The 26,144-nt window shown below is 43.2% G+C and overlaps 1 protein-coding gene across 4 annotated transcripts in view; it reads left to right on the top strand.

The window, feature by feature from the left end:
* LOC311110918 (C-terminal-binding protein 2-like) overlaps positions 1-25,140 on the top strand; it is a 107,021-nt gene extending 81,881 nt beyond the window's left edge. Inside the window, exons 3-12 of one of the 4 annotated variants that reach the window (XR_014610737.1) lie at positions 16,890-17,044; positions 19,214-19,358; positions 19,879-20,085; positions 20,208-20,422; positions 21,057-21,187; positions 21,284-21,411; positions 21,515-21,653; positions 22,067-22,144; positions 22,659-22,713; positions 22,961-24,851. Coding sequence is in view for 3 of the 4 variants with exons in the window: in XM_084153555.1 (XP_084009681.1) it covers positions 16,890-17,044; positions 19,214-19,358; positions 19,879-20,085; positions 20,208-20,422; positions 21,057-21,187; positions 21,284-21,411; positions 21,515-21,653; positions 22,961-23,144 (1,304 nt within the window). In the remaining variant the exon portion in view is untranslated. Of the gene's footprint in view, positions 1-16,889; positions 17,045-19,213; positions 19,359-19,878; positions 20,086-20,207; positions 20,423-21,056; positions 21,188-21,283; positions 21,412-21,514; positions 21,654-22,066; positions 22,145-22,658; positions 22,714-22,960 lie in introns of all 4 variants that reach the window. The other 3 variants (XM_084153557.1, XM_084153556.1, XM_084153555.1) reach the window with 3 other exon arrangements.
* Positions 25,141-26,144: the final 1,004 nt, after the last annotated feature.

Raw genomic sequence — 26,144 nt, 5'->3', positions numbered from 1 at the left:
TCAAAAATTGTACTAGCTAGCTAGCTACTTGTCTGTTCTGGCATTGACCATAGCCTACATGTCGACAGGTAGTCACTGCATGAGTTGTTTTCAACTGCTAGCCAGCTACCAGTTTTGGACTAGTTGTCTGCTTGCTTGCTAGTAGCTGATGTTATACATAGAAAAATAACAGCCTCTCTTTAAAGAACGATATTATTACTTGGCTGTGATATCGTTCTATATCATGTGAATAACTGAACAGGCACGGGTTATCGTTGCTCATTGTTTATTGCGAACAAACAGTGTTGGACGTGACACACTAACCTCACATCTGACGGATAATTTTGGGATTACAGAATGAAATAGTACTGTAACATTGACAATGGTTCATGTTATTCAAAAGTCGTTTTTTGCCGGTTCCTTACCGTACTGTCAACTACGTTATGTGATTACTGATTTGTAAATACAGAGCACAGCCATGCAGAGAACCCTGAACATAATGCAACTTCCTCCACCCGGAAATACATTTGCTTATTATTGTGACATCATGGTAATTTGTTCTATTGTATTGTCTATTTTTAGTTGAATTCTGGGTTGAATTGAAACAATAGCTGTTGATTACTTTGCAAATGCTATATAGCTAGGCCTAAAAAGCATCATTGATGATATATTAGTGATAAAGTATGGTTACATTTCATGTGCTCTGTTAAACCTACCCTTTGGAATGACTTCGATAGCAACAGTGAATCTATTTCATTTTTAAGTGGAGGTCTCTCAACAATCATTCTCATTGTAGCACATTGGTAATAGCCAGTGACAAATCATAGCTAAGCAGGGCTGGGCTTGGTTAAAACCCTGGATGGGAGACCAAAGGGTAGCTGTAAATAGACAATTCTCCAGTAGGAGGTGCTGCCCAGCCTATTGTATTTTTTTTCTGATAGTGGATATAACATTGAAGATCTGGCGTTGTTTTAAAGGTACAACTTCAACATATTGTATACAAGGTTTGTCTATGTTGAAATTGGGTTACCATGATGACATAATCCTGATTTAAAATTTCACCCTCAAAACAACGTTGATGACCTTTTTCAAATCCAATGTATTTTCCATGTAGACTCCATGTCACAATACGTTGACAAATGACATTGAAACAACGTTGATTCAACCAGTTTGTGCCCAGTGGGTTGTTTATGTTGTTTTGTTATGACAAACTTGGTGACAAAGCCACCAAACCATGCAAGGATGTGATCATTAAGGGACAACATGCAGCTGATTTTAGGAAAGATAAGTTTCCTGGGAATATGCTAGAAAACATGCCAGTAATTTCCCCAGGTTTTCCAGTTCATTGTTGACGTAATGCTTTAGGAATCCTCAACTGCAGTGTTATTATTTTATAGTGTGTGTGCGCACACATTTGTGTATTTGTGTTTATTTGCCCTTGTGTGACTGTCAGTGTTTTGACTTAATGTTGGCAGGTGATGATGTTGATAGTGTACTTTTGTTGATCCATTAGACATTAGGGGGATAATGCAAGTTTCAGAGAAAAACACATCATATGTGCACTTCACTGAATGGGTTTGAAAAGAAATGGGATGTTTTGTTAAGAAAGGGGGAAGAAGGAGAGAAATAACAGAGAGCGAGTGTGAAAGGGAGGGAGAGGGGAAAAAGGGGCTGGCATTCTTAAAATGCTGTGAAGGCCAGATCGAAAATAATAAACCAGAGAGAAAGGGCGAGTGAGGGAAAGAGGAAGGGGGGAAAAGAAGGAATGTGTTGAGTGAGAGCAGAGAGCGAACGGAAGGGTGAGTCGTCCACGCCAGGAGCGCCGCACCACTCGTTTTGACTAGCACTCATTTAGGGGATTTTATTTTTCTTGTAATTTTTCTCTCTCTCTCTTTTTCCTGCGTAGGTCTCTGGTTTGCTCACTTGTTTTCCCTGTCTTCTCTTTCTTCCTCGCTCTAGGCCTCACACAAAGGCTGGTGGAGAAAACCTGCAATTTGTTTAAATAGCCCGAACGGAGCGTGCAGGAGGGAGGGAGGGAGGGATAGAGAGATAGAGAAAGACAGAGAGAGAGAAGATATTTGCGATCGACGAGAGGAGAAGAGAGGAGATTACTGGCGGATGCTGACTGGAAAGAGCTGTTTATGCACCGGAGATAAAAGACTATCCAACCAACCTCACCCCCCTGCCCCGACCCCCCTACTGCCCCTCTCGCCCCCCAGCCCGCACTCAAGTATGGAACAGCTGGGAGTAAGGTGAAGAAGGGTGCTTTTGGACAACGAGCGGTGGATAGAGACTGAATAAGGAGAAAGGAGAAAGGGGAAAAGGAGGAGAGGAGGGAGGGAGGGGGAGAGAGGGAGGTGATAGCATACCCTCAGGACACACTCTGAGAATCCCCCCTGCCTACTTTCCTTTTTCTTTCTTTCGTTCTGCCACTGCCATGTGCCTCTCTTAATCTGAAGAATGTGGAGACAGCATTTCCCAGGCAAGGAGCATGTTTCCTGTTGGTTGTTCTGTGAGTGTGTGTGTGTGTGTGTGTGTGTGTGTGTGTGTGTGTGTGTGTGTGTGTGTGTGTGTGTGTGTGTGTGCGCGTGCGAGCTTGTGTGGGGTGTCATATATGGGAGAGTGTGTGTAGAAGGGGGGTCTGTAAAGGCTTGAGGCAATTGAACCTCAACGTGTCATGAAAGAATGTGTGTGTGTACATGTGCGCGCGTGTGTGTGCCTGAGTGTGCATGAGTCTCTACTTGGCTTGAAACCAGTGAACTCTGTAAATCCAAGGGGAAGGAAAGCAAGTGAGCAGAGAACATGGAGGGGGGGGATGTATTGAGATTGAGGGTGTGAGAGTGTTGGGGGGGGGTCATTGAAGACTGGTAATGAGTGTGTCTTCCAGTTGGGAAGTAGTGTGAGTGGGTGAGTGAGTGATGTCTGTGTGTGTTTGTGGTGTGCATGCATGTTCTTATACAGTGCTTAGCTCCTTTGTAAACAGTATAGTTATTACCACAATAAATCCCTGAGAGCGTGTGTGTGTGTGTGTGTGTGTGTGTGTGTGTGTGTGTGTGTGTGTGTGTGTGTGTGTGTGTGTGTGTGTGTGTGTGTGTGTGTGTGTGTGTGTGTGTGTACGCACGGTTCCCTGTGTAAAGAAAGCCAGTGTGGTTGAATTGGAGCTGAAGTGTGCTGTCCACTAGTCGCCTGCTTTTGTCTCTGGCCCCAATTGTGCTCTAGAGAGCGAGTCTGGCTGGAGAAGCACAAAGGCTGCCTTTTAGGAAGGACAGACATCTCTCTCTCATTCTCCTTCACTCTATCATGGTCTCGTTATCTCTCATTCCCTCTCCTCCTCTCCACCTCCTCTCCTCTCTCTTCTTTCCCAGTTCTTTCTTTCTTTCTTTCTTTCTTTCTTTCTTTCTTTCTTTCTTTCTTTCTTTCTTTCTTTCTTTCTTTCTTTCTTTCTTTCTTTCTTTCTTTCTTTCTTTCTTTCTTTCTTTCTTTCTTTCTTTCTTTCTTTCTTTCTTTCTTTCTTTCTTTCTTTCTTTCTTTCTTTCTTTCTTTCTTTCTTTCTTTCTTTCTTTCTTTCTTTCTTTCTTTCTTTCTTTCTTTCTTTCTTTCTGCCCCCTCTGTCTCTTGGCAAGGGAGTGGTTGGTTTAGTGGGGCTGGTAGCAGGGTGGTGATAAGGGTGGGGAAGGATGGCAGGCAGCGGGAGGACAAGCAGGGGCTTTGTGTATCTACAGGGGGGATAGGGTGTACTGGGGGGGGGGGGGGGGGGGCAGGGCGCCGTATGGTCGAGGGGGCCTGGAAGGGAAAAACCTGCCAACAAAAGAAGATTATATGCCCTCTACCCTCTTGCTCTCTCTCTTGCTCTTGCTCACACACAAGCATACATACAGTACCGTAGCTCATGTTCTGACACCGTGCTGTATATGTGTGTGTGTTTTTGGCCCTCTATGAGGCAATGCAGTGTTCCAGTGCTCTGGCAGAGCTCGCTGCTGTCTCACTGCCCATCCACATGCTGTCTCTCTGCACCAGGACTCAAACCATGCTACCATTGGCTACTGACCAGCCATAGACAAACTTTACTCTTTTTCAGGTTTCCTGGCATATATTGATAAACAAAGTCATAACACATATTCACACACCTCTCTTTGTTATTTTCTTAGTTGGAGTCAGAACCTCTCTCCAGTTTTGGAGGCCTGTTAGTTTGAGTGAAGCTGTCTTCTAATACCACTGGTTGCCAGATTGAGTCAGGAGAGTGAGACCCCCACTCTGAGCAGACCTGGAACCGTGGCCTCAGCTTGGGAGTTGCTAGGTAACAAGAACCAGCTGTTGGGCCTAAGCCAATGAGCCCCTCTTAGCTCTTCGTCTACAGTAGGAAAGAGAGTCGTTTCTACAAAACCCCATTCTGAACTAGGCGACCGCACCATAGCAGAACCCTGACATCACTGTGCCGTGGAAAATCCTCCTCACTTCCTTTTGTTTTCTCAGTTTTATTGTTTAGTGGGCTGGAGAGTAGAGGCCAGGGGGAGATATATTGCATGTGTCACACACAGAATTGAGTCATTGGGGCTGTGGTTGGCCTGTGTTTTGTCATCTTACACACACACTCTTCTCCAGGAGAGAGAGAAGGGGAGAAGGACGTAAGGACAGAGAACGGGTTGAAAGAGGTTTAGATTGAAAGAGACAGCTTTTCCCATAATCTGTTGTGGAAAATCGGCTCAGGGGTACAGGGGGAGTGCAACACTCCCTTATTTAGTCAAACTTAGCTCACTGTTCTATTAGCAAGTATGCTAAACTGTTATTTTTTCAGGACATTGTTACTGGAGCTCTGCAGCATGCAACATGTAAACAACAACGTATTGGGGACTGGATGTGAGAGTCTTTGGAGTCTCAAGGTGGTCCATTTCTACTTCAAAGCTCAGGCTTCTATCAGGAAGCTTCTACAAACAGCTGACTGCTAGAGTATTTTAAAGTAACAGTAAAATTAGGCACACAGAATACTGTATCACAGCATACCACTCATTCTGTTATTTGAAGGGTGAGTTAGCTTACAAATGACGGGATGGCAGCTACTAATTTATTTATTTATTTAAACATTTGACTTATTTATTTGCACCAAAAAAAACAAATGATAGATAACATTCAGATAAAAAAGAAATTAAAAAAAGAAAAAAACGGTGTGGTTGGAAGCACAAGGGCTTATATGAAAATCACACCACAAAAAACAATATACAATACATAAGTACAAAAATAAAAAAGGTTTGTTAAAACAGATAGCAAAACCTACCAATTATAAATGTATAAATGAATTGATCAGTAATCACGTAAAAATATATACAGTACCAGTCAAACGTTTGGACACACCTACTCATTCAAGGGTTTTTCTTTATTTTTACATTTTAGAATAATAGTGAAGACATCAAAACTATGAAATAACACATATGGAATCATGTAGTAAACAAAAAAGTGTTAAACAAATCAAAATATATTTTATATTTGAGATTCTTCAAATAGCCACACTTTGCCTTGATGACAGCTTTGCACACTCTTGGCATTCGCTCAACCAGCTTTATGAGGAATGCTTTTCCAACAGTCTTGAAGGAGTTCCCACATATGCTGAGCACTTGTTGGCTGCTTTTCCTTCACTCTGCCGTCCGACTCATCCCAAACCATCTCAATTGAGTTGAGGTTGGGAGATTGTGGAGGCCAGGTCATCTGATGCAGCACTCCATCACTCTCCTTCTTGGTAAAATAGCCGTTACACAGCCTGGAGGTGTGTTGGGTCATTGTCCTGTTGAAAAACAAATGACAGTCCCACTAAGTGCAAACCAGTCTCACAAAGACACAGTGGTTTGAACCAAAAATCTCCAATTTGAACTCCAGACCAAAGGACACATTTCCACAGGTCTAATGTCCATTGCTTGTGTTTTTTGGCCCAAGCAAGTCTCTTCTTCTTATTGGTGTCCTTTAGTAGTGGTTTCTTTGCAGCAATTCGACCATGAAGGAGGCCTGATTCACACAGTCTCCTCTGAACAGTTGATGTTGAGATGTGTCTGTTACTTGAACTCTGTGAAGCATTTATTTGGGCTGCAGTTTCTGAGGCTGGTAACTCTAATGAACTTATATTCTGCAGCAGAGGTAACTCTGGGTCTTCCATGCCTGTGGTGGTCCTCATGAGAGCCAGTTTCATCATAGCGCTTGATGGTTTTTGTGACTGCACTTGAAACTTTTAAAGTTCTTGAAATGTTCCGTATTGACTGACCTTCATGTCTTAAAGTAATGATGGACTGTTGTTTCTCTTTGCTTATTTGAGCTGTTCTTGCCATAATATGGACTTGGTCTTTTACCAAATAGGGCTATCTTCTGTATACACAATACAACTGATTGGCTCAAACGCATTACGAAGGAAAGACATTCCACAAATTAACTTTTAAGAAGGCACACCTGTTAATTGAAATGCATTCCAGGTGACTACCTCATGAAGCTGGATGAGAGAATGCCAAGAGTGTGCAACGCTGTCATCAAGGCAAAGGGTGGCTATTTGAAGAATCTCAAATATAAAATGTATTTTGATTTGTTTAACACTTGTTTGGTTACTACATGATTCCGTATGTGTTATTTCATAGTTTTTATTTCTTCACTATTATTCTACAATGTAAAAAATTGTAAAAATAAAGAAAAACCCTTGAACGGGTAGGTGTATCCATACTTTTGACTGGTAGTGTATATTTTTTTGTTTAAATGTGTGTGTGTGTGCTTGTCAGTGTGTGCGAGTTAGGCTATATGGAGGAGATTACTGAGTAGTTTGGTTCATCAGGCTGACCCCCAGTCTTCTCTTGAAGTTATTGTGGGATGATGATATTTTGGCAATGTGAAGATAAGAATTCCAGGGTATGGTACCTCTGTATCTGATAGAGAATTGACTATGTGTGGTGCAGCAGTGGGGAGGGGGAAGGTTATCGCAGTGTCTTGTGTTATATACATTTAGATGGGTTTCAGGAGGCAGGTAATTAGAGGAGGTGGCTGGTCTTGCAAATGTATTTTGTATGATGAGTAATATGTGTAGGTAGGAGGCATATGTATTGGCCCAGACAATATTACAGTAAATGAAATATGGGTAAATGTAGCTATAGTATAGAGTTAGGAAGCAAGCCTGATGTACCAAACCACTAATCTTTCTGAAGATACCAACAGATTTGCTGCAGACAAATTTAATATGATCTTTTCAGGATATCTTTTCAGCAATTAGAATTCTGAAGAATCTAGTGCATGTGACTAGTTCAATTTCATTCCCACCAATTGAGATTCCGGCTCTTTCTTTTTTTGTTGTTGCAATATTTCTTATTGTTTGTAGTGAATTAAAAAAAGTTCAATTTTTTAACATTTAAAGATAATTTGTTTATCTGGAATCATTCAGAAAATGTGGCCATGCTTGTGTTGGCTTCATTAATAAGTGAATCAAAATTATTGTGTGATAAAATCAAATTGGTATCATCAGCAAAGAGAATGAGAAGTATGGTAGAAGACACAGCAGCAAGGTCATTTATATAGATTAGGAATAACAAAGGTCCAATTATCGAACCCTGTGGCATGCCATAGGATATATTGGCTCTGGTAGATGCACAGCCGTTTGCATAAACAAATAGATCTCTATCATAAACATAACTATATAGCCAATTATATGTATAATCCTGAAAACCGTAATAATGCAATTTAGAAAGTAATATTTATTGATCAACCATGTCAAGTGCTTTGGATAAATTTAAAAAGATGCCAAGAGCGTATGCATTGTTGTTACCATTACCTCCATCACCTCCATTACATCAGAAGGATCAAACTGAAGCAGAGAACAGAAATGTCCCTTAATGTAATCCAATGAAATATAACTCAAGTTCCAAGAAAAAGAGATAAGAAACTGAAGACAAAATTAAAATGAGGGATTGTTTCTCAATTGTTTTGCTCTATTTAGGAAATTATTCTCCTCTAAATCTGTGACTCACCCTCTGGCAGCAGAGAATAGGAACTGTCTGATCATGCATCCAAATGGGAACTAGACAACCCATCATATTATCTGAGGGAAAAGCTAATTTCTACAAATGTTTTCAGTTGTCAGAATCCTAAAAAGGATTTTAGTGGCAGAACATCTGGGCTTCATCTGTGGGTAGATGGTAATGTCTCTCCGCTCTGTGCCAGCTTCTTTCATACTCCAAGAAATCATCTAGATCGCGGCTGTAGTTGGCCACGTGTCAAACTCATCCCATGAGAAGGATCACAACAACACTGCATGGTGGTGACACACTTCCTTGTGAGTCTCAGAGCAACGTGATCTATTGGTTGTGTTAGTGTTCTTTGATAGACCATATGCCAAATACAAAGCATCTTCTGTGTTTACGTATCTCAGTGTAGTAATCGATTCTCTATTAACTATGAAGTGTATCATTGTATCAAATTGGTGGCTTCCAAACGGTACAGTGGCATCTTTATCCACTAAAACAAAGTTTCATTTTCCTCCTCAAGATGAGGCTAGTATTTTGTCTAGTGTGGATTTTCTCCACCCTGTTTTGGCCTGTGTCTACCCCTGCACTGGTTTCCTATGACACAGGCTTTGGGTGGGGCTCATGCTAGCCTGCCAAACGCCCATAGTGGTGCTAAGCAGACCAGAGCTTTTAGTACAGAGGAGGTTGGGTCGTTCCACCTCAAAAAGATTTTGACACCCACCATCACAGATTGTTCTGAAATTGTTTCTGTTGTTGAAACAGATAGGATTAGCATTCCTGCAACATTATTTTGTTGAAATATAATTTGATCTCTGAGAAATTAAGCTAATTGATTGCCATTTTAATTTGTAGGATTCATATAATATTCATTAAATATAGTACCTAACATCCTATTTGGAGAACACTTTTTTCTAATGATGAGTTAGACATGAGGAATCCAAAGAAATGGTCAAAAGCCACCCACGGACCCCCCACACCCCACGCCAATCCCACCCCAACCATGACTATATAGCAGGGTTCCCAACTGGATTTGGCCCGCAGTTGTTTTATTTGGCCTCCCAAGTTTTCTGAGCAAAGGAATTTTTATTGTTGGACATAAAAGACTGTAAACAAACAGGAAACCAGCTCCAAGTGATTTTAATTTAGGAAATCTGTTCCCAAGTATTCCCACGCATAATAGAGAGAAATATGTGATTGTATACAAATGTAAGCAAGGTTTGAAATGATTATATTTTTTATCAAATATTATATCGGTTTGGGCTTCTTGCGGTCAAATTTGCAGACTACAAATTATTTGTAATTATGTTCCGGCCACCGACCATCCGCTCAATAAAAAATCAGCTCGCGGCTGAATCTAGTTGATGATTACTGGTATATACTGTAGTATCTGTTCTGTAAGTAGTATGGAGCTGCGTCTCAGAGTATTATTTCTTCATCATATGTAAGCTTAGTGGGTAAGAGCGTTGTGCCAGTAACCGAAAGGTCGCTGGTTCTAATCCCCGAGCCGACTATGTGAAAAATCTGTCGATGTGCCCTTAAGCAAGGCACTTAACCCTAATTGCTCCTGTAAGTCGCTCTGGATAAGAGCGTCTGCTAAATGACTAAAATGTAAATGTAAATGTATTCTCAGTGAATTTGGTGATGGTTGATGTCATACCTTGTCCATAAACAGGAACAGCATAATCTAGTGGTCAGAACCTGGTAATATCAGGATGTGGGATGGGATATAAACCAAACAACTTCAATGACTAATTTCTCTGAACAGGAAAAAAAAGAACATCACCAAATTCACTGAGAATACATTACATAGGATGAAGAAACAATACTCAGAGCCGCAGCTCCATACTACTTGTCAGACATAGAAAACTGATACTGTATACTGGTTGTTGGGGTGGGATTGGCGTAGGGTGTGGAGGGTCTGTGGGTGGCTTTTGACAATTTCTTTGGATTCCTCATGTCTTACTCATTGTTTGAAAAAAATTGGGTTCAGACTTGAACCCAATCGAGCATCTCTGGAGAGACCTGAAAATTGCTGTGCAGCGACGCTCCCCATCCAACCTGACAGAGCTTGAGAGGATCTGCAGAGAATAATGTGAGAAACTCCCCAAATAGAGGTGTGCCAAGCTTGTAGCGTCATACCCAAGAAGACTCGAGGCTGTAATCGCTGCCAAAGGTGCTTCAACAAAGTACTGAGTAAAGGGTCTGAATACTTATGTAAATGTGATATTTCCGTTTTTTATTTGTAATAAATGTGCAAACATTTCCAAAAACCTGTTTTTGCTTTGTCATTATGGGATATTATGTGTAGATTGATGAGGGAAGACAAAACAATTTAATCAATTTTAGAATAAGGCTGTAACGTAACAAAATGTGGAAAAAGTCAAGGGGTCTGAATACTTTCCGAATACACTGTATTGCCAGACTGGATTAGAGCCTGTACGTGCTGATCTAGGACCACAGGTGGGTTTGATTGGACACACAACTGTAACTTCATGGTTGGTTCCCGGAACACACAGTGGCTGAGGAGAAATATCAGGAACCACAACTAGCAACTTCACCGGTTGGCCTGATACGGCCTTGCAGCCGGTCCTTGGGATGTTAGCTGGCACAAATGTAGATCTCATGAGCTAGTTTTCATTTCAGTGATCCTCAAGGAAGAGAGTTAGTTAGCAAATTGGTTGAGGATCACTGCTTGGGTAGCTAACACAAGTCTTGGTGTCTCCAGCAATGTTACTTATCACGTGACTGTGGTTCACAGAGCCACCTCGGTTACATAAGCACTGGTCCTGGACCAGCTGTGGTGATGAGATCTCAGAGGACACGTCAGTTCTGTGAGGATGAAGGATCCCATGGCTAGTCAACAAGACCAGCTGGACTGGATAAATCCACTCCAACTGTGTGTGTGTGTGTGTGTGTGTGTGTGTGTGTGTGCGCTGTGTGCTGGTGGGTTTGTGCACGTGGCTGTGAGCATATCTGTTAATCTCCACTCTATTTTCAGATTATCCAGAACATGTATGCATACATTAGCATTTTATTATGGCATTGAGAACATACTGGCACAGTATGGAGTTGTAGCACATTTGACGTGATGTGACTTGCATTTGATGGAAGGGGGAGGGTTGACTTCACAAGAGGCTGCTGAGGGGAGGACAGCTAATAATAATGGCTGGAATGTAGTAAATGGAATGGTATCAAACACATGGAAACCATGGAAACCATGTGTTTGATACCATTCCATGTATTTCGTTACAGCCATTACTATGAGCCCGTCCTCCCCAATTAAGGTGCCACTGGCCTCCTGTGGTTGATTTGCCTCATGTAATTTTCTCCCAGGCTGCTTTAAAGGGATACTTTGGGATTTTGGCAATTAAGTTAATTATCTTCTTCCCCGTAGTCAGATGAACGTGTGGATACCATTTTTTGTCTACGTGCAGTTTGAAGGAATTTGCTAACTAGCGCTAGCACAATTGCTAACTAGCGTTAGCGCAATGACTGGACGTCAATGGGTATCTGCTAGCAGGCTAGTAGATACCCATAGACTTCCAGTCATTGCGCTACCTGCTAGCAGATACCCATTGACTTCCAGTCATTGCGCTAATGCTAGTTAGCATTGGCTCACAAAACGACCTCTAACTTCCTTCATACAGGACAGAGACATAAAAATGGTATCCATGAGTTCATCTGACTCTAGGGAAGTAGATAAAGGGCCTCATTGCCAAAATCCCAAAGTATCCCTTTAAGAAGCTCTTCAGAATTACTGACCAGGTATTAGGTCCTCATTAAGCTCTCATTAGTAGCTAATTAGCCAGCAATGTATCATGTATTTAGCAGAGCTTCTTGTTCTACCTTATTAGGGTGCTGAAAGTCTATTAGCCACAAGGAAATAATTAATCATCAATAATCTGACCCACTTCCGACAGTGTTGCCAGTGTTTCGCCAGCCTCTAAGCTGTGTGTGAGTGTGAGTGTGACCCTCTGCTCCCAGCTAATAGGGTATTTGAAGAAGGTTGTTCTCACCCATTCTGTGCTATGTTAATGGGGTCTGCAGGAATGTGAGGAGACTCAGGTGTGTGTCTGTGGAACAGTATTTTACTTCAGAGTGCCCTGCACATAGTCTGGATAATGCCAAACTTGAAGTCTTCCTGATTTCGGAGTCTGGCAAGGCTGCTTGGCATTGTAGGCACAATGTGTCGATAATGAAGGGGGCTGTGCTTTTTTTACTGGTTGGTTCTTCTCTGTGTCTTTCTCACTCAAACACCCACATGGACAACCACACACAGCCCATAAAAGCCGCCCCCTTTCAATACAACTATTGGAATTTCTAATCCAGGTCTCAACCCCCCAGGAAAGAAAAAAACTTTTGAGAGAACCAATCAAAGCTCAGACCATTTCTGTGCGAATACTGCATTTACGGTGGACTCCTATCCAGACCAGTGTGTCACAGCTCTCGTTCGCTGTGTACCACGTGAGTGGCGTCAGCCAGACTACCCTTAGAGAGAAAGTGAACTGGGCAACGAATAGCTATACAGTCGTGGTCAAAAGTTTTGAGAATGACACAAATAATTTTCACAAAGTCTGCTGCCTCAGTTTTGATGATGGCAATTTTCATATACTCCAGAATGTTATGAAGAGTGATCAGATAAAGTGCAATTAATTGCAAAGTCCCTCTTTGCCAAGAAAATGAACTTAATCCCAAAAAAACATTTCCACTGCATTTCAGCCCCAAAAGGACCAGCTGCCATCATGTCAGTGATTCTCTCGTTAACACAGGTGAGAGTGTTGACGCGGACAAGGCTGGAGATCACTCTGTCATGCTGATTGAGTTAGAATAACAGACTGGAAGCATTAAAAGGAGGGTGGTGCTTGAAATCATTGTTCTTCCTCTGTTAACCATGGTTACCTGCAAGGAAACACGTGCCGTCATCATTGCTTTGCACAAAAAGGGCTTCACAGGCAAGGATATTGCTGCCAGTAAGATTGCACCTAAATCAACCATTTATCGGATCATCAAGAACTTCAAGGAGAGAGGTTCAATTGTTGTGAAGAAGGCGTCAGGGCGCCCAAGAAAGTCGAGCAAACGCCAGGACCGTCTCCTAAAGTTGATTCAGCTGTGGGATCGGGGCACCACCAGTGCAGAGCTTGCTCAGTAATGGCAGCAGGCAGGTGCGAGTGCCTCTGCACGCACAGTGAGGCGAAGGCTTTTGGAGGATGGCCTGGTGTCAAGAAGGGCAGCAAAGAAGCCACTTCTCTTCAGGAAAAACATCAGGGACAGACTGATATTCTGCAAAAGGTACAGGGATTGGACTGCTGAGGACTGGGGTAAAGTCATTTTCTCTGATGAATCCCCTTTCCGATTGTTTGGGGCATCCGGAAAACACCTTGTCCGGGAAGACAAGGTGAGCGCTACCATCAGTCCTGTGTCATGCCAACAGTAAAGCATCCACATTCATGTGTGGGGTTGCTTCTCAGCCAAGGGAGTGGGCTCACTCACAATTTTGCCTAAGAACATAGCCATGAATAAAGAATGGTACCAACACATCCTCCGAGAGCAACTTCTCCCAACCATCCAAGAACAGTTTGGTGACGACCAATGCCTTTTCCAGCATGATGGAGCACCTTGCCATAAGGCAAAAGTGATAACTAAGTGGCTTGGGGAACAAAACATCAACATTTTGGGTCCATGGCCAGGAAACTCCCCAGACCTTAATCCCATTGAGAACTTGTGGTCGATTCTCAAGAGGCGGGTGGACAAACAAAAACCCACAAATTCGGACAAACTCCAACCATTGATTATGCAAGAATGGGCTGCAATCAGTCAGGATGTGGCCCAGAAGTTAATTGACAGCATGCCAGGGCGGATTGCAGAGGTCTTGAAAAAGAAGGGTCAACACTGCAAATATTGACTCTTTGCATAAACTTAATGTAATTGTCAATAAAAGCCTTTGACACTTATGGAATGCTTGTAATTATACTTCAGTATACCATAGTAACATCTGACAAAAATATCTCATAACACTGAAGCAGCAAACTTTGTGAAGACCAGTACTTGTGTCATTCTCAAAACTTCCAGGGATATTGAAGCTATAGGTACTCTATTTTATAGGTACCCTATTCACTCAATTGTAAAGAGCAATGTTGTTATGGCAATTTCCTTCTTCTGCGCTTCTTCATATAAAAGGCTGTGAGAGTTGATTGACACTGTGTGAGAAGCACAGAGACACGTACCCATGATAATATACACAAAAGTATATATATACAAAAGTATGTGGACACCCCTTTAAATTAGTGGATTTGGCTATTTCAGCCACACCCATTGCTGACAGGTGTATAAAATCAAGCACACCGCCATGCAATCTCCATAGACAAACATTGGCAGTAAAATGGCCTTACTGAAGAGCTCAATGACTTTCAACTTGGCACCTTCATAGGATACCACCTTTCCAACAAGTCTGTTCGTCAAATTTCTGCCCTGCTAGAGCTGCCCCGGTCAACTGTAAGTGCTGTTATTGTGAAGTGGGAATGTCTAGGAGCAACAACAGCTCAGCCGCGAAGTGGTAGGCCACACAAGCTCACAGAACGGGACCGCTGAGTGCTGAAGCCTGTAGCACGTAAGAATCGTCTGTCCTCGGTTGCAACACTCCAAACTGCCTCTGGAAGCAACGTCAGCACAATAACTGTTCGTCGGGAGCTTCATGAAATTGGTTTCCATGTCCGAGCAGCAGCACACAAGCCTAAGATCACCATGCGCAATGCCAAGTGTCGGCTGGAGTGGTGTAAAGCTCGCCACCATTGGACTCTGGAGCAGTGAAAACATGTTCTCTGGAGTGATGAATCACGCTTTACTATCTGACAATCTGACGGACGAATCTGGGTTTGGCGCATGCCAGGAAAACGCTACCTGCCCGAATGCATATTGGCAACTGTAAAGTTTTGTGGAGGAGGAATAATGGTCTGAGGCTGTTTTTCATGGTTTGGGCTAAGCCCCTTAGTTCCAGTGAAGGGAAATCTTAACGCTACAGCATACAGTGACATTCTAGACGATTCTGTGCTTCCAACTTTGTGGCAACAGTTTGGGAAAGGCCCTTTCCTGTTTCAGCATGACAATGCCCCCGTGCACAAAGCGAGGTCCATACAGAAATGGTTTGTCGAGATCGGTGGAAGAACTTGACTGGCCTGCACAGAGCCCTAACTTCAACCCCATCGAACACCTTTGGGATGAATTGGAACGGCGACTGTGAGCCAGGTCTAATTGCCCAACATCAGTGTCCAACATCACTAATGCTCTTGTGGCTGAATGGAAGCAAGTCCCCACAGCAGTGTTCCAACATCTAGCGGGAAGCCTTCCCAGAAGAGTTGAGGCTGTTATAGCAGCAAAGGGGGGGACCAACTCCATATTAATGCCCATGATTTTGGAATGAGATGTTCGACGAGCAGGTGTCCACATAATTTTGGTCATGTAGTGTAGACGTATGTACTAGCCATCCCTCACCTCTCCACACTCACAGGGCTCAGTAGCAACCTCAAAGTGGATACTGGCTGTCTGTCACAGGTGTTACATTATACAGGACGTCTATTATGTTCTCTCTCTAGGTTGTACTGTATGAAAAGACGATTCTCATTCAGTGCTACCCCTATTATCACCTTATGATTTCAACCTCCCTGGTTACCGCCACCAAGACGAAATTCATCAATTTGTTATGCTGGATTCAACTGAGGATGTTGTGTTTAGCTGGTTTTTGTTATTAGAAACAGTAATGAAGAACCAAGTAGTGTTAAGGGTCATTGTTTTGGTGTTGTAGTACATTCTGACACATTTCTCTGTGTTTCTTTTGTATTCCTGGTCTATCTTGTGTTCTCGTTCGATGGGAACAGGTTACAGTCTGTTCTCTCTGATGTTGAAATGGACACAGAGGGGAGAGAAAAGCTTGGATCTGCTCTTCAGCAGCACCGACGCCACTAAATAAAATATTTCATAATCCTGCCCAAATCCTGTAATCACCATGACAACAGCAGTAGGGAGCGAGGGAGCGATGGAGGAGTGGTGTGCAAAGTGCTTTCTCTCTCTCTCCCTCTTCCCCCCTTTCCTTTTTTTTGGATGGAATTTGATTTCATTCTGCCCAGCGTCGCTCTTCTCTTTTTTCGCACTGTTCCTTTACAGGATATAAAGCTCCAGGGATGATAAATTGGTGATATTGTGCAGTGTGTTAGGAGAAGGTTGAGATATTGTGGTCTGTAGTATCATGCTGTAACAGATACAGAACACAGGTGTGTGTGTGTGTATGTATGTGTGCGTGTGCGCGCTAGCTTACGCGTGTGTGTGCAGTGCGTACACACAAACACACACACACAAACACACACACACACACACACTGCCCTTGCAGGGTTGTGATATGGTGGGAGTGACCTCATGGGGTGAAAGGCCTTGTTGCCTGGTAACTGGAGTTACCAGGAGTCACAACGATGAGACACAGCAGAGGGGTTGGTCATTTCAGGAAGTATTGAGTGTGTGTTATTGATCCGTCTTACCAGGTGATTGTGGAGAAGAGCACTCAGTCCTGTCAGAGTCAGAGCATTCATTGTATCGAACTGTCAGTTTTCACAGCGTATGTGTGTGAGGGAGTGAAAAGATTACATACGCACATCCAATGTCTTTGTACAAGTGCAGTTCAGTGAATCTGTTAAAAAGAGACTCCACACACACTGCGATCTATTCTCCAATGTGGTTTATTGTAGGCAATGTGCCGTCCCTTCAGGTTTTCATCAATTTTCCTCCCTCTCTCTCTCTCTCCTCTCTCTCTCTCCTCTATTTCTCTATCTCCTCTCTCTAAATATCCTCTTTCTCTCTTTCTTCTCTCTTTCTCTTTCTTCTCTCTCTCTGTCTCTTCTCTCTCTCCATCTCCATCTCCTCTCTCTCTCTCTCTCTCTGTAGGTATCCGGCCCCAGATCATGAATGGGCCGATGCACCCTCGCCCCCTAGTGGCCCTGCTGGATGGGCGTGACTGTACGGTAGAGATGCCCATCCTCAAAGACCTGGCCACCGTCGCCTTCTGTGACGCCCAGTCCACCCAGGAGATCCATGAGAAGGTACAACACACACACTTACCCACGTACGCACACTCTTCCACACGCTGGCACACACACACACACACACACACACACACACACACACACAGGGACTGCGTGGGTTTGTGTCCTCAATTCAAACTGTAGCTGTCTTTTCACTTCCTCCTCCTTCTCCTCCTCTTCCTCCCCTCTTCTTCTCCTTCTCTAACATAAAACAGATACTACAGTACAGTATATTGTCTCTCCCACCCTTTCCCATTTCTGTGAAAGTGATTTTATTAGGATGTAATGTCATTGGCTGGCGGTATGCTCCTCCTCTCCTCTGGTTGTTAAATAGAGAGGCTGGTTATGGGAAAGGAATGTCATTATATACTGAGATAGCATGTAGCGCTCCTTAACGACAGAGTCATCAGCAATTTACCAGTGCAACATCAAATCTTCCCCTCTTCATGTAAAATACAAAATGTGGAAAAAGGTTGTTAACAAAACAAAGCAATTTCCATATATTGTGTATGTTGACACTACAGTTTATCAGCGTTGAAAAGCTTAATAGTGATAATCAATTGTTAACAAGGTTTGTTGACATAGATTTTGTCAGCACAGGAGGTGTTGAACCATTTACAAATATACATCTGCGTGTGACGCATAGAGAGAGAGCGAGTGAAATTGGAAAATAGAAAGAAACTGGGTTGGATAGATGGATGGATAGAGAAAGTGAGAAAAATAGGACCAGAGTTCTTTTGATCTCTTGACCTCTTTTCTCCCTGGACCCTGGCCTCTCCGTGCTCCCCTGCTCACACACACCAAGGCCTTTCTGTCCAATCAGCTGTTGTGTTTGCGCATACATTACAAAACGAGATGGCCTGCCCTGGGTGTAGAGATATTGGCAGAGCTGCCGCCTTTGTAGCAAGTCAGCAGAGACAGCAGAAGTGGCACTCCACACACACAAGAGGAGAAAGGGCCCCACACAGGGACTCACACGCAAACAAACCACAAACATTGGCTCACACACACAGGCTCAAATGCTGACTCACTGATTTCACACACACACATATACACATACACACGTCACCTCTCATACACACAAATTCACACACTTTAATCATATAGACTGAAACACACACACTGATGCCTCTGCATGCATCGCCTGAGAAGAGGAGCCAAGTTAGTTCCCTGACAGGAGCCTGAACCTGCATATTTCTTCTCAGTGGCATTGCGTTAGAGAACTGTTGGGAAGATACAATGACTCACTATACAATTCAAAGCAGGGCTAGACTTATCATGTTTTGGTGGTGACTTATCACTCTATATGATGTGTTGTGTGGGCAAATGGTTAGCGTGCTAATGCGTTATCTCTCCCTCTGATGTCAGAACAATGTTAGCAGTTTAACCATCTGTTTGTGGACTTGTTTCCGTGAGTTAGTGAGTGAATTGATACAAATGAATGTTGAGCATTATATCAGCTTATAATCTGTACAGCTACCGCACCACCCCCACACCAACTCTCTCCCCGCATAATTTTGATCTTGATAAAAAATTATCTAAAACTGGCCCTTTGACATCTATTGGGCCATATCCAACTGTTTTTTTTTACAACTACTGTGTATTTTAATACTGGCCCACCATAGTTATAAAAAATAACATTTCCATTTAGTCTGACACATTGCTCAGCGATTACCCCGCTTGCTTAATGACTCACACAGCATTGGTCATTACAACCCACAGGATGCATTGTCTCCAGCCAAACTTGCCTCTGGCTAGCAGCACAGCCTAAGCAATTAGATGAAGGCATGAGGAGAGCTTCAACCTTGAATTAGCATCTAGGGCTGATTTCAGCTAGCTCTCATAAAACCCTTATGGAAATTCACAGCTATGCTAATCTGGCAGGCCAAGCAAATGCAGTTAGCCGGTGGAGAATTTAAAGCTATTATTTACCCAATGTGCCTGACAGAGGGCACTTGCTATGCTATCTGGGTATCTGGATAACCATCAATCTAGTTTATGACCCTGCCTGTCTCCACCCTAACCTTGTTTGCGTAGACCGATTCTGAAAAACCAGGGGCTTTTGACACACACACACATACACAAAATTCATGTTTATTTGTTTATTTAAAAAAAAGATAATGATGAAATGCCTTTGATGATGATGATGATGATGATGATGAAGGTGACTCTCCCTTTCTCCATCAGGTGCTGAACGAGGCAGTAGGTGCCATGATGTATCACACCATCACCTTGACCAGAGAAGACCTGGAGAAATTCAAGGCTCTACGCATTATCATCCGCATCGGCAGTGGCTACGACAACATCGACATCAAGGCAGCCGGAGAGATGGGTAGGAGAGAGAAAGAAAGAGGAGAGAGGGATAAGATAAGACTTTATTGATCCCCTAAGGGGACATTTTATTGCAGCGGCCAATACAACATAGAAATAACAACAACCCGCTCGTCAGCACTGCAGCCAAGACTTTTTGGGATGCAGCCAAACCAAACACTGCTTTTATAATTTTACATAACATGTAATTGGAGTATTATCCCCTAAATACACAGACAAAAGCTGTGAAAACATTGATAAGAAATACTCCCCCACAGATTTCATTTTTGCCCCAGGCATGTCACTTAATTAAAACAAAAATCCTCAATAAACATAGAAGCCTGGTGTGAAACATGTCTTTTGTTTCCTATTTGTGCACTATAATGCAAAAATATGTCATTGCCTTTCCAAGTGTGCAGTTTTTGCATGTTTCTTGGACACTTAGTTGTTCCTTCCATAACCAGCACATTGCTGTGCACAGGGCTTCTACTTATTTTTAGTCTTCTTCATCCCTCATCATGTCTTCCCTCTCGCTTTGCCAGGCATCGCGGTGTGTAACATCCCGTCGGCAGCGGTGGAGGAGACGGCAGACTCCACTCTGTGCCACATTCTCAACCTGTACCGGCGGAACACCTGGCTGTACCAGGCTCTTCGGGAGGGCACACGGGTCCAAAGCGTGGAGCAGATCAGAGAAGTGGCGTCCGGAGCCGCCAGGATCCGAGGAGAAACGCTGGGCCTCATCGGCTTTGGTGAGTCACAGGAGATGTCTGTCTTTGGTAACACACACTGTTGTGAGAGTGCTTTGGTAACATACGCACATCCATGACACTGTGATCCGCTTCTGACACTGTATTCGTGTGTATGTCTACAGGTCGTTCAGGGCAGGCGGTGGCGGTGCGGGCCAAGGTGTTTGGCTTCAACGTGATCTTCTACGACCCCTACCTGCAGGACGGCCTTGAGCGTTCGCTGGGTGTTCAGCGTGTCTACACTCTGCAAGACCTGCTCTACCAGAGTGACTGTGTCTCCCTGCACTGCAACCTGAACGAACACAACCACCACCTCATCAACGACTTCACCATCAAACAGGTACACACATACTCACACGCATGCAAACACACACACATACACACAATCCTCAAATAGGCCATAACAGTACAGGACTGCGCACCCAGCCTCACGGTGTAGTTGTTGATCACCACTGCCACCTGCAGTCAGCTTTTCAAACTCCATGCTGCTATAGAAGTCTAACATCAATGTCCTCTTTGAAATGTGAGGGGCAGTCTCATCAAGGAAGAACCTGGTTAACTTGCTATTTATATATTAAAAGAACTATACCATACATTTCTGAAAGAACATCAGTATGCCTGTGTGTATGTTTGTATTTGTACGTGCGCGCGTGTGTGGCTTGTGCCTTTTACAGAGCAGATACAACTAGAACTCTCTGTGCACTGAATTCAAGCTTTTATCAAGATGAAGGAATTACTTTTATCCAGATGCCCTCATTTCATCGCTGTCTCTCACTTTTGGTACACAGAGGTTTGCCTTTTTGGATTTGAACCTAAGCTTTTAGTATGTGAAGCATACTGCAAGGGCAGCTTAGGGCTTTATAGTTGAAAGGACCACTGCAGGGACGTACTGTAGCAGTGGGCTCCCACATGTGTATTCTCCAGGAGAGGGAATGTCACTTGATGTTAGTAAAACAGGTTTACTTTTGTTTTAGATGCGTCAGGGTGCGTTCCTGGTGAACTCTGCTCGGGGAGGTCTGGTTGATGAGAAGGCCTTGGCTCAGGCCCTGAAAGAGGGCAGGGTACGGGGGGCCGCCCTGGACGTCCATGAGTCAGAACCCTTCAGGTGAGTGTGTGCGTTTATCTGTGTGAATAGATAACTTCATCAACTCCATTATCCAGTTCACCTTAGCCAATCTCTCTCTGTCTCTGGTGTGTGTAGTTTTACCCAGGGTCCTCTGAAGGATGCGCCTAACCTGATCTGTACTCCTCACACGGCCTGGTACAGTGAACAGGCCTCACTAGAGATGAGAGAGGCCGCAGCCACAGAGATACGCAGAGCCGTCACTGGTAAACACACACACAGATACACACACACACATACATTATATCACACCTAGAAACTCATTTGGAGCTAATTCTTTACTGGAATGTTTTTGTTTTTCCGATGCAGGCCGTATCCCTGACAGTTTGCGAAACTGTGTCAACAAGGAGTTCTTTGTTACCACAGCTCCCTGGACAGTGGAACAGCAGCAGATGCAGCAGCAAATGCAGCAGCAAATGCACCCCGAACTCAACGGTGCCGCGTACAGGTAGGGAAGCTCAATCACAACCAAACAGACCATTATGTAGGGAACCCCTCTTTTTGGTCAGGCCCACTTCCTCCTGCATATACTATCCACATAACCAGGACTTAAACATTTTGATTAAAAAAAGGGGGATTTCTTTCTAAGTAAAAAGAGTAAAAGAGTCATTTCCATGCTCAGGTACAAAAAAGTGTCCCCTGTATTCAGTATATGATAACCTCTTCTCTTTTCTATTCAACCTTCCTGGTATTTTAGGCTGGGTTTTCCGTAGCGGCATATAGTGGAAATGAAGAGCTATGGGGACACATTGATTACTACCATCCCCTGCTATTATTTATCAGGCAGTCACAGTATTGACCTCTCAGTCTCTCACCCTATACCTACTGTCTCAACTGGACTGAACTACTTCTCTTACACAGCCGAGTCAACCAAACCATGGTACAGGCCATAGCAACTGGGGGAATGCAAGACAAATTATATACCTAATAGAAAACAAGGTAAATACTACCGATGCTGACCCACAGTGATAGGCTCAGGCCCGCCTGTGCTGATCAAAGCATAACTGCTGTTGGTTTTCATGATAGTCTGTCTAATTTATTTCTCACCCGATATACCTGCTCTGCCCACCCTCTCATTAAACCCCTTATTTCCTACCCCAAAACCTGGCCTCTTGTACCATACCAAATAATAAAACATCTATTGAAAGTTGGCACATTATGGCAACCATTTGATTGTAAGTACAGTCAGTGTTGTATTCCATATTGTTCCCTGCACAGGAAGTATGAGGTTTGCTTGGGTCTATTTGTGACATTTGTTTCATTTTTCCTCTAAACACCCTTTTCCCCAAACGGTTCACGGTGTCTGTCCCCTGAAATATCCAGTCAGGAATCTTTCCTTGATCTGTCATCTATAGCCCTACAAACCATTCCCTTATGCCTAAATATAACTATATTTTGTTGATATCTGAGTGGTTTAGTAAATGAAGATATATTTCTCTGATACGTTTATCAGTTTCCCAAGAACAACAGATGAGGTCTTGTGGTCGTTTTGAATCCTGAATTGACATGTAAGAGTTGAATCAGTTTTCAGATTTCATGTGATGTCTGTTTTGCACCACACTATGTGTGACTTCACTTGCTTTGATTAGAATATTCACCACTGAATTTGATCCTTAGCCTCATTTCTAATGTGAGGCAACAAACGTTTTTAAATGTAGCAACTTAAAATGGCCATTTAAAGGCTTATCAGGTTATTGTAACCAATGAGGTATTGTTATGGTACCATGTGACCTGACCATTGTCTCCCTGGCACAGGTACCCCCCTGGTGTGGTGGGTGTGGCCTCGGGTGGGATCCCTGGGCCGATGGAGGGGATGATGCCCGGGGGGGTGCCCATCACCCACACCCTGCCCTCTGGTACCCACCCCTCCCAGGCCCCCTCCCCCAACCAACCCTCCAAACAAGGGGAGCCCATGAGACAGCACATGACCGAGCCATAACTCTGCATCCAGGGAGGAAGGAGTTCATATATACACAACCGACCAACTGACCCACCCACTCTTAGACCAGCAGACTGATCGTTAGGGTTCACACAGAACACCGGAACCAAGTGGGGACAGTGAATATATTCACAACTGACACTCCAAAGTGGAGTCCGTCAAAACTCATGTTCCAAGGATCTGAACTTTTCACTTCTCTTTTTCCTTTGTTTTAGTTTTGATTCAGTTTAAGTGTTTACTCATTTTTTTATTTTTGAGCATTTGTTGGAAGATTCCTGTGTTCTGGGACACCTTGTTACTGAGTGCCAGAGTTAAGGCCCGCCCATCTTGACTGACCACCAATGGGAGAGCATGGAAGGACAATGACATCATCTGTTACTGGCCAGCTCCAACCCCACCTTGCCCCATTCTTCATTTCAGTTCAGTCCACGTGTGTCTGTGTTTTTCTTTCACCTGTTCTGAGACCACCCTACAAGTGAATATCTGTCTTTCTGTTCTTCAATGTGAAAAAAATAAATGATTATAAAATGACATATATTTATCAGACAGTAGAAAAAGACAATTGGTGTTGCCAGTGGCATCGGCAGTCTCAATGGGGACCTCTAAACCCTTTCCTAGTCCATCTCTCTCACCCTGTAGACTGCTGGCTCATGAATTTACAGACAGTAATGATGGACACATCAGGGTTGCCAGATCTCTTGAGTCTCATGACCAGTACGAGACAACAACAATAAGCCCAAATTGCCATTCTGAAGAATCAAAACAAAACTCAATTTAAGTGAATATGGGACCTGAAACCCTTATTTTAATTTGTCCATTGTGAACATCTCTCAACCCCTGAGAACACCCGAAGTATTATAGAGAAGATTTAGTTCTGGTAATATAGCTTTTTAGTCATTTAGTTTCTCTAAAGAGCTTCTTCAAAGATCCAGGTTCTGATGCACAAGGGGGAGAGAGACTAGTGTTAAAAAGGTTATGATCGCAATTTCAGACAATGTGAAGTTTTAACTATTGATTAATTGCCTTTCATTCCGACTTCAGATTCAGTAATAACGTGGTGGTCTGTCACTAAAATATTGAAATAAGAAATGCATGCACCTCTGCTTTTACCTGGACCTCTACATCATGGATTTGGACATTGTCACGGGTGTTTGTATACTAGAGGGACCTCTTAAAATGTCCTGTTTTTTCTCACCAAAAGGACTTACAAAGTAGCACCAGCCAGACAGGAAAGGGTTTGGAAAGTGAGGTTACTGACTCAGGAAAAATAACTTTTGCAGATATTATCTTTTTCCCAAATTCTGTCTGAAAGAAAAAAAAGTCTGGATCGTTCCGCGTGTTTCCACCTTTTCTTCATTGTGGTATTTTTATAAATCAAACCTGTCTTTTGGTGTTCAAGGTTTTTGCAGAGTCCTGTTAGATTTGTATTGGCTAGTTAAATGTTCTTATAATCATAGTCTTATGTGAACCACCATTTCTTTCTTATTTTTTGTTTTCTGTTCTAATGAAAGCCAGTTGGAGCTCTTAGAGGCATCGTGCACTGCACTCTGTGAGCAATAGCAACACCCCTCTAGTGCCCCGATGTTAGCAAGACACAGCTGCTAGCAGATTGTTTGGTTTTTAGTGTGAGTATTTGTATTTGTTTCTTGTACAAGGTGAACATATAGCATTCAGTGCAGTTCAAATAAAAAAATGCTGTTCTATCAGGCTCTGTGAAAGGTTTGTGAAATTGGTGTTTGACTTTGCTGCTTATTCATGCGTATGAGGTTTATCATTACCAATGTGGACTAGGTGGAATTGACATCAGTAGCTAGGTTTCCATCCAATTGGCGACAGATTTTCATGCGAATATTCTAAAATACACATAAATGAAATATATGCGCATTTTCCCACCAAACTGACTTGTTGCTGATAAAAATCAGTGTGTGATGAGTAGTGCACACAATGTACTTTTTCGCTTATGTTTTCATGTACCGAATAAAAATGTAAAGTTCAACGTGTTTCGCATTTTCAACTCTACCAATAGATTTGTCACAAAAACTGTAAATATCAAATGTGCCTACTCTGGTTTTGGCATGTGTGCTCTAGCCCAGGGATTCCCAAACTCGGTCCTGGGCCCCCCTGGGTGCACGTTTAGGTTTTTGCCCAAGCATTAGTTGGTTATTTGAATCAGCTGTGTAGTGCTAGGGCAGGACCGAGTGGGGGGTGGGGGGGGGAGAAGAACCCTGCTTTAGCCAACAGCTGGCAGATACAGTGTGGGTAGGCTAGTCTACATGATGAGATTATTATGGATAAGAGCGAGAATATTTTTTATTGTCAAACCGCAGTTAAGCATCGATCATCATGTCACCAGAATAAGACCCTCAATATTTATTGGAAAGGAGCATCATGCTCATAACCATGCACTTTCACCACCTTGTGAAATTCATAATTTATTTAATCTGTATCCTAATAAACTGCATGCTTTCCCGAGTCGTAGTGGGATGACCACTTCCTGTTTCTATGATTTTTATAAATACAGTATGACTTTACTCGCATAAAAACTGTGGATGTTAACGTGGTTAATCACCGGTCTGTTTATAAGGTACACCCATCTAGTACCGGGTTTGACCCCCCTTTGCCTCCAGAACAGCCTGAATTCTCAGAGGCATGGTTTCTACAAGGTGTCGGAAACGTTCATTGCTCAATTGATATCAAGGGACCTAACGTGTGCCAAGAAAACATTCTCCACACCATTACACCACCAGCCTGTACCAGGCAGGATGGGTCCATGGACTAATGCTGCTTCTGCCAAATCCTGACTCTGCCATCAGCATGTTGTACTGCGCCGTTATGTCTGTTTGTGGCCCGCCTGTTAGCTTGCATGATTCTTGCCATTCTACTTCGACATCTCTCATCAACGAGCTCTTTTTGTCCAAAGGACTGCTGCTGACTGGATGTTTTTTTGTTTGTCGCACCATTCTCGATAAACTCGAGATACTGTCGTGCGTGAAAAGCCCA

Source organism: Coregonus lavaretus (genome assembly GCF_964263955.1).
Source record: "Coregonus lavaretus genome assembly, chromosome: 36".
NCBI classification, from domain to species: Eukaryota; Metazoa; Chordata; class Actinopteri; order Salmoniformes; family Salmonidae; genus Coregonus; species Coregonus lavaretus.
The sequence above is the reverse complement of the archived record's forward strand: the minus strand, read 5'-3'. Positions and strand labels throughout refer to the sequence as shown.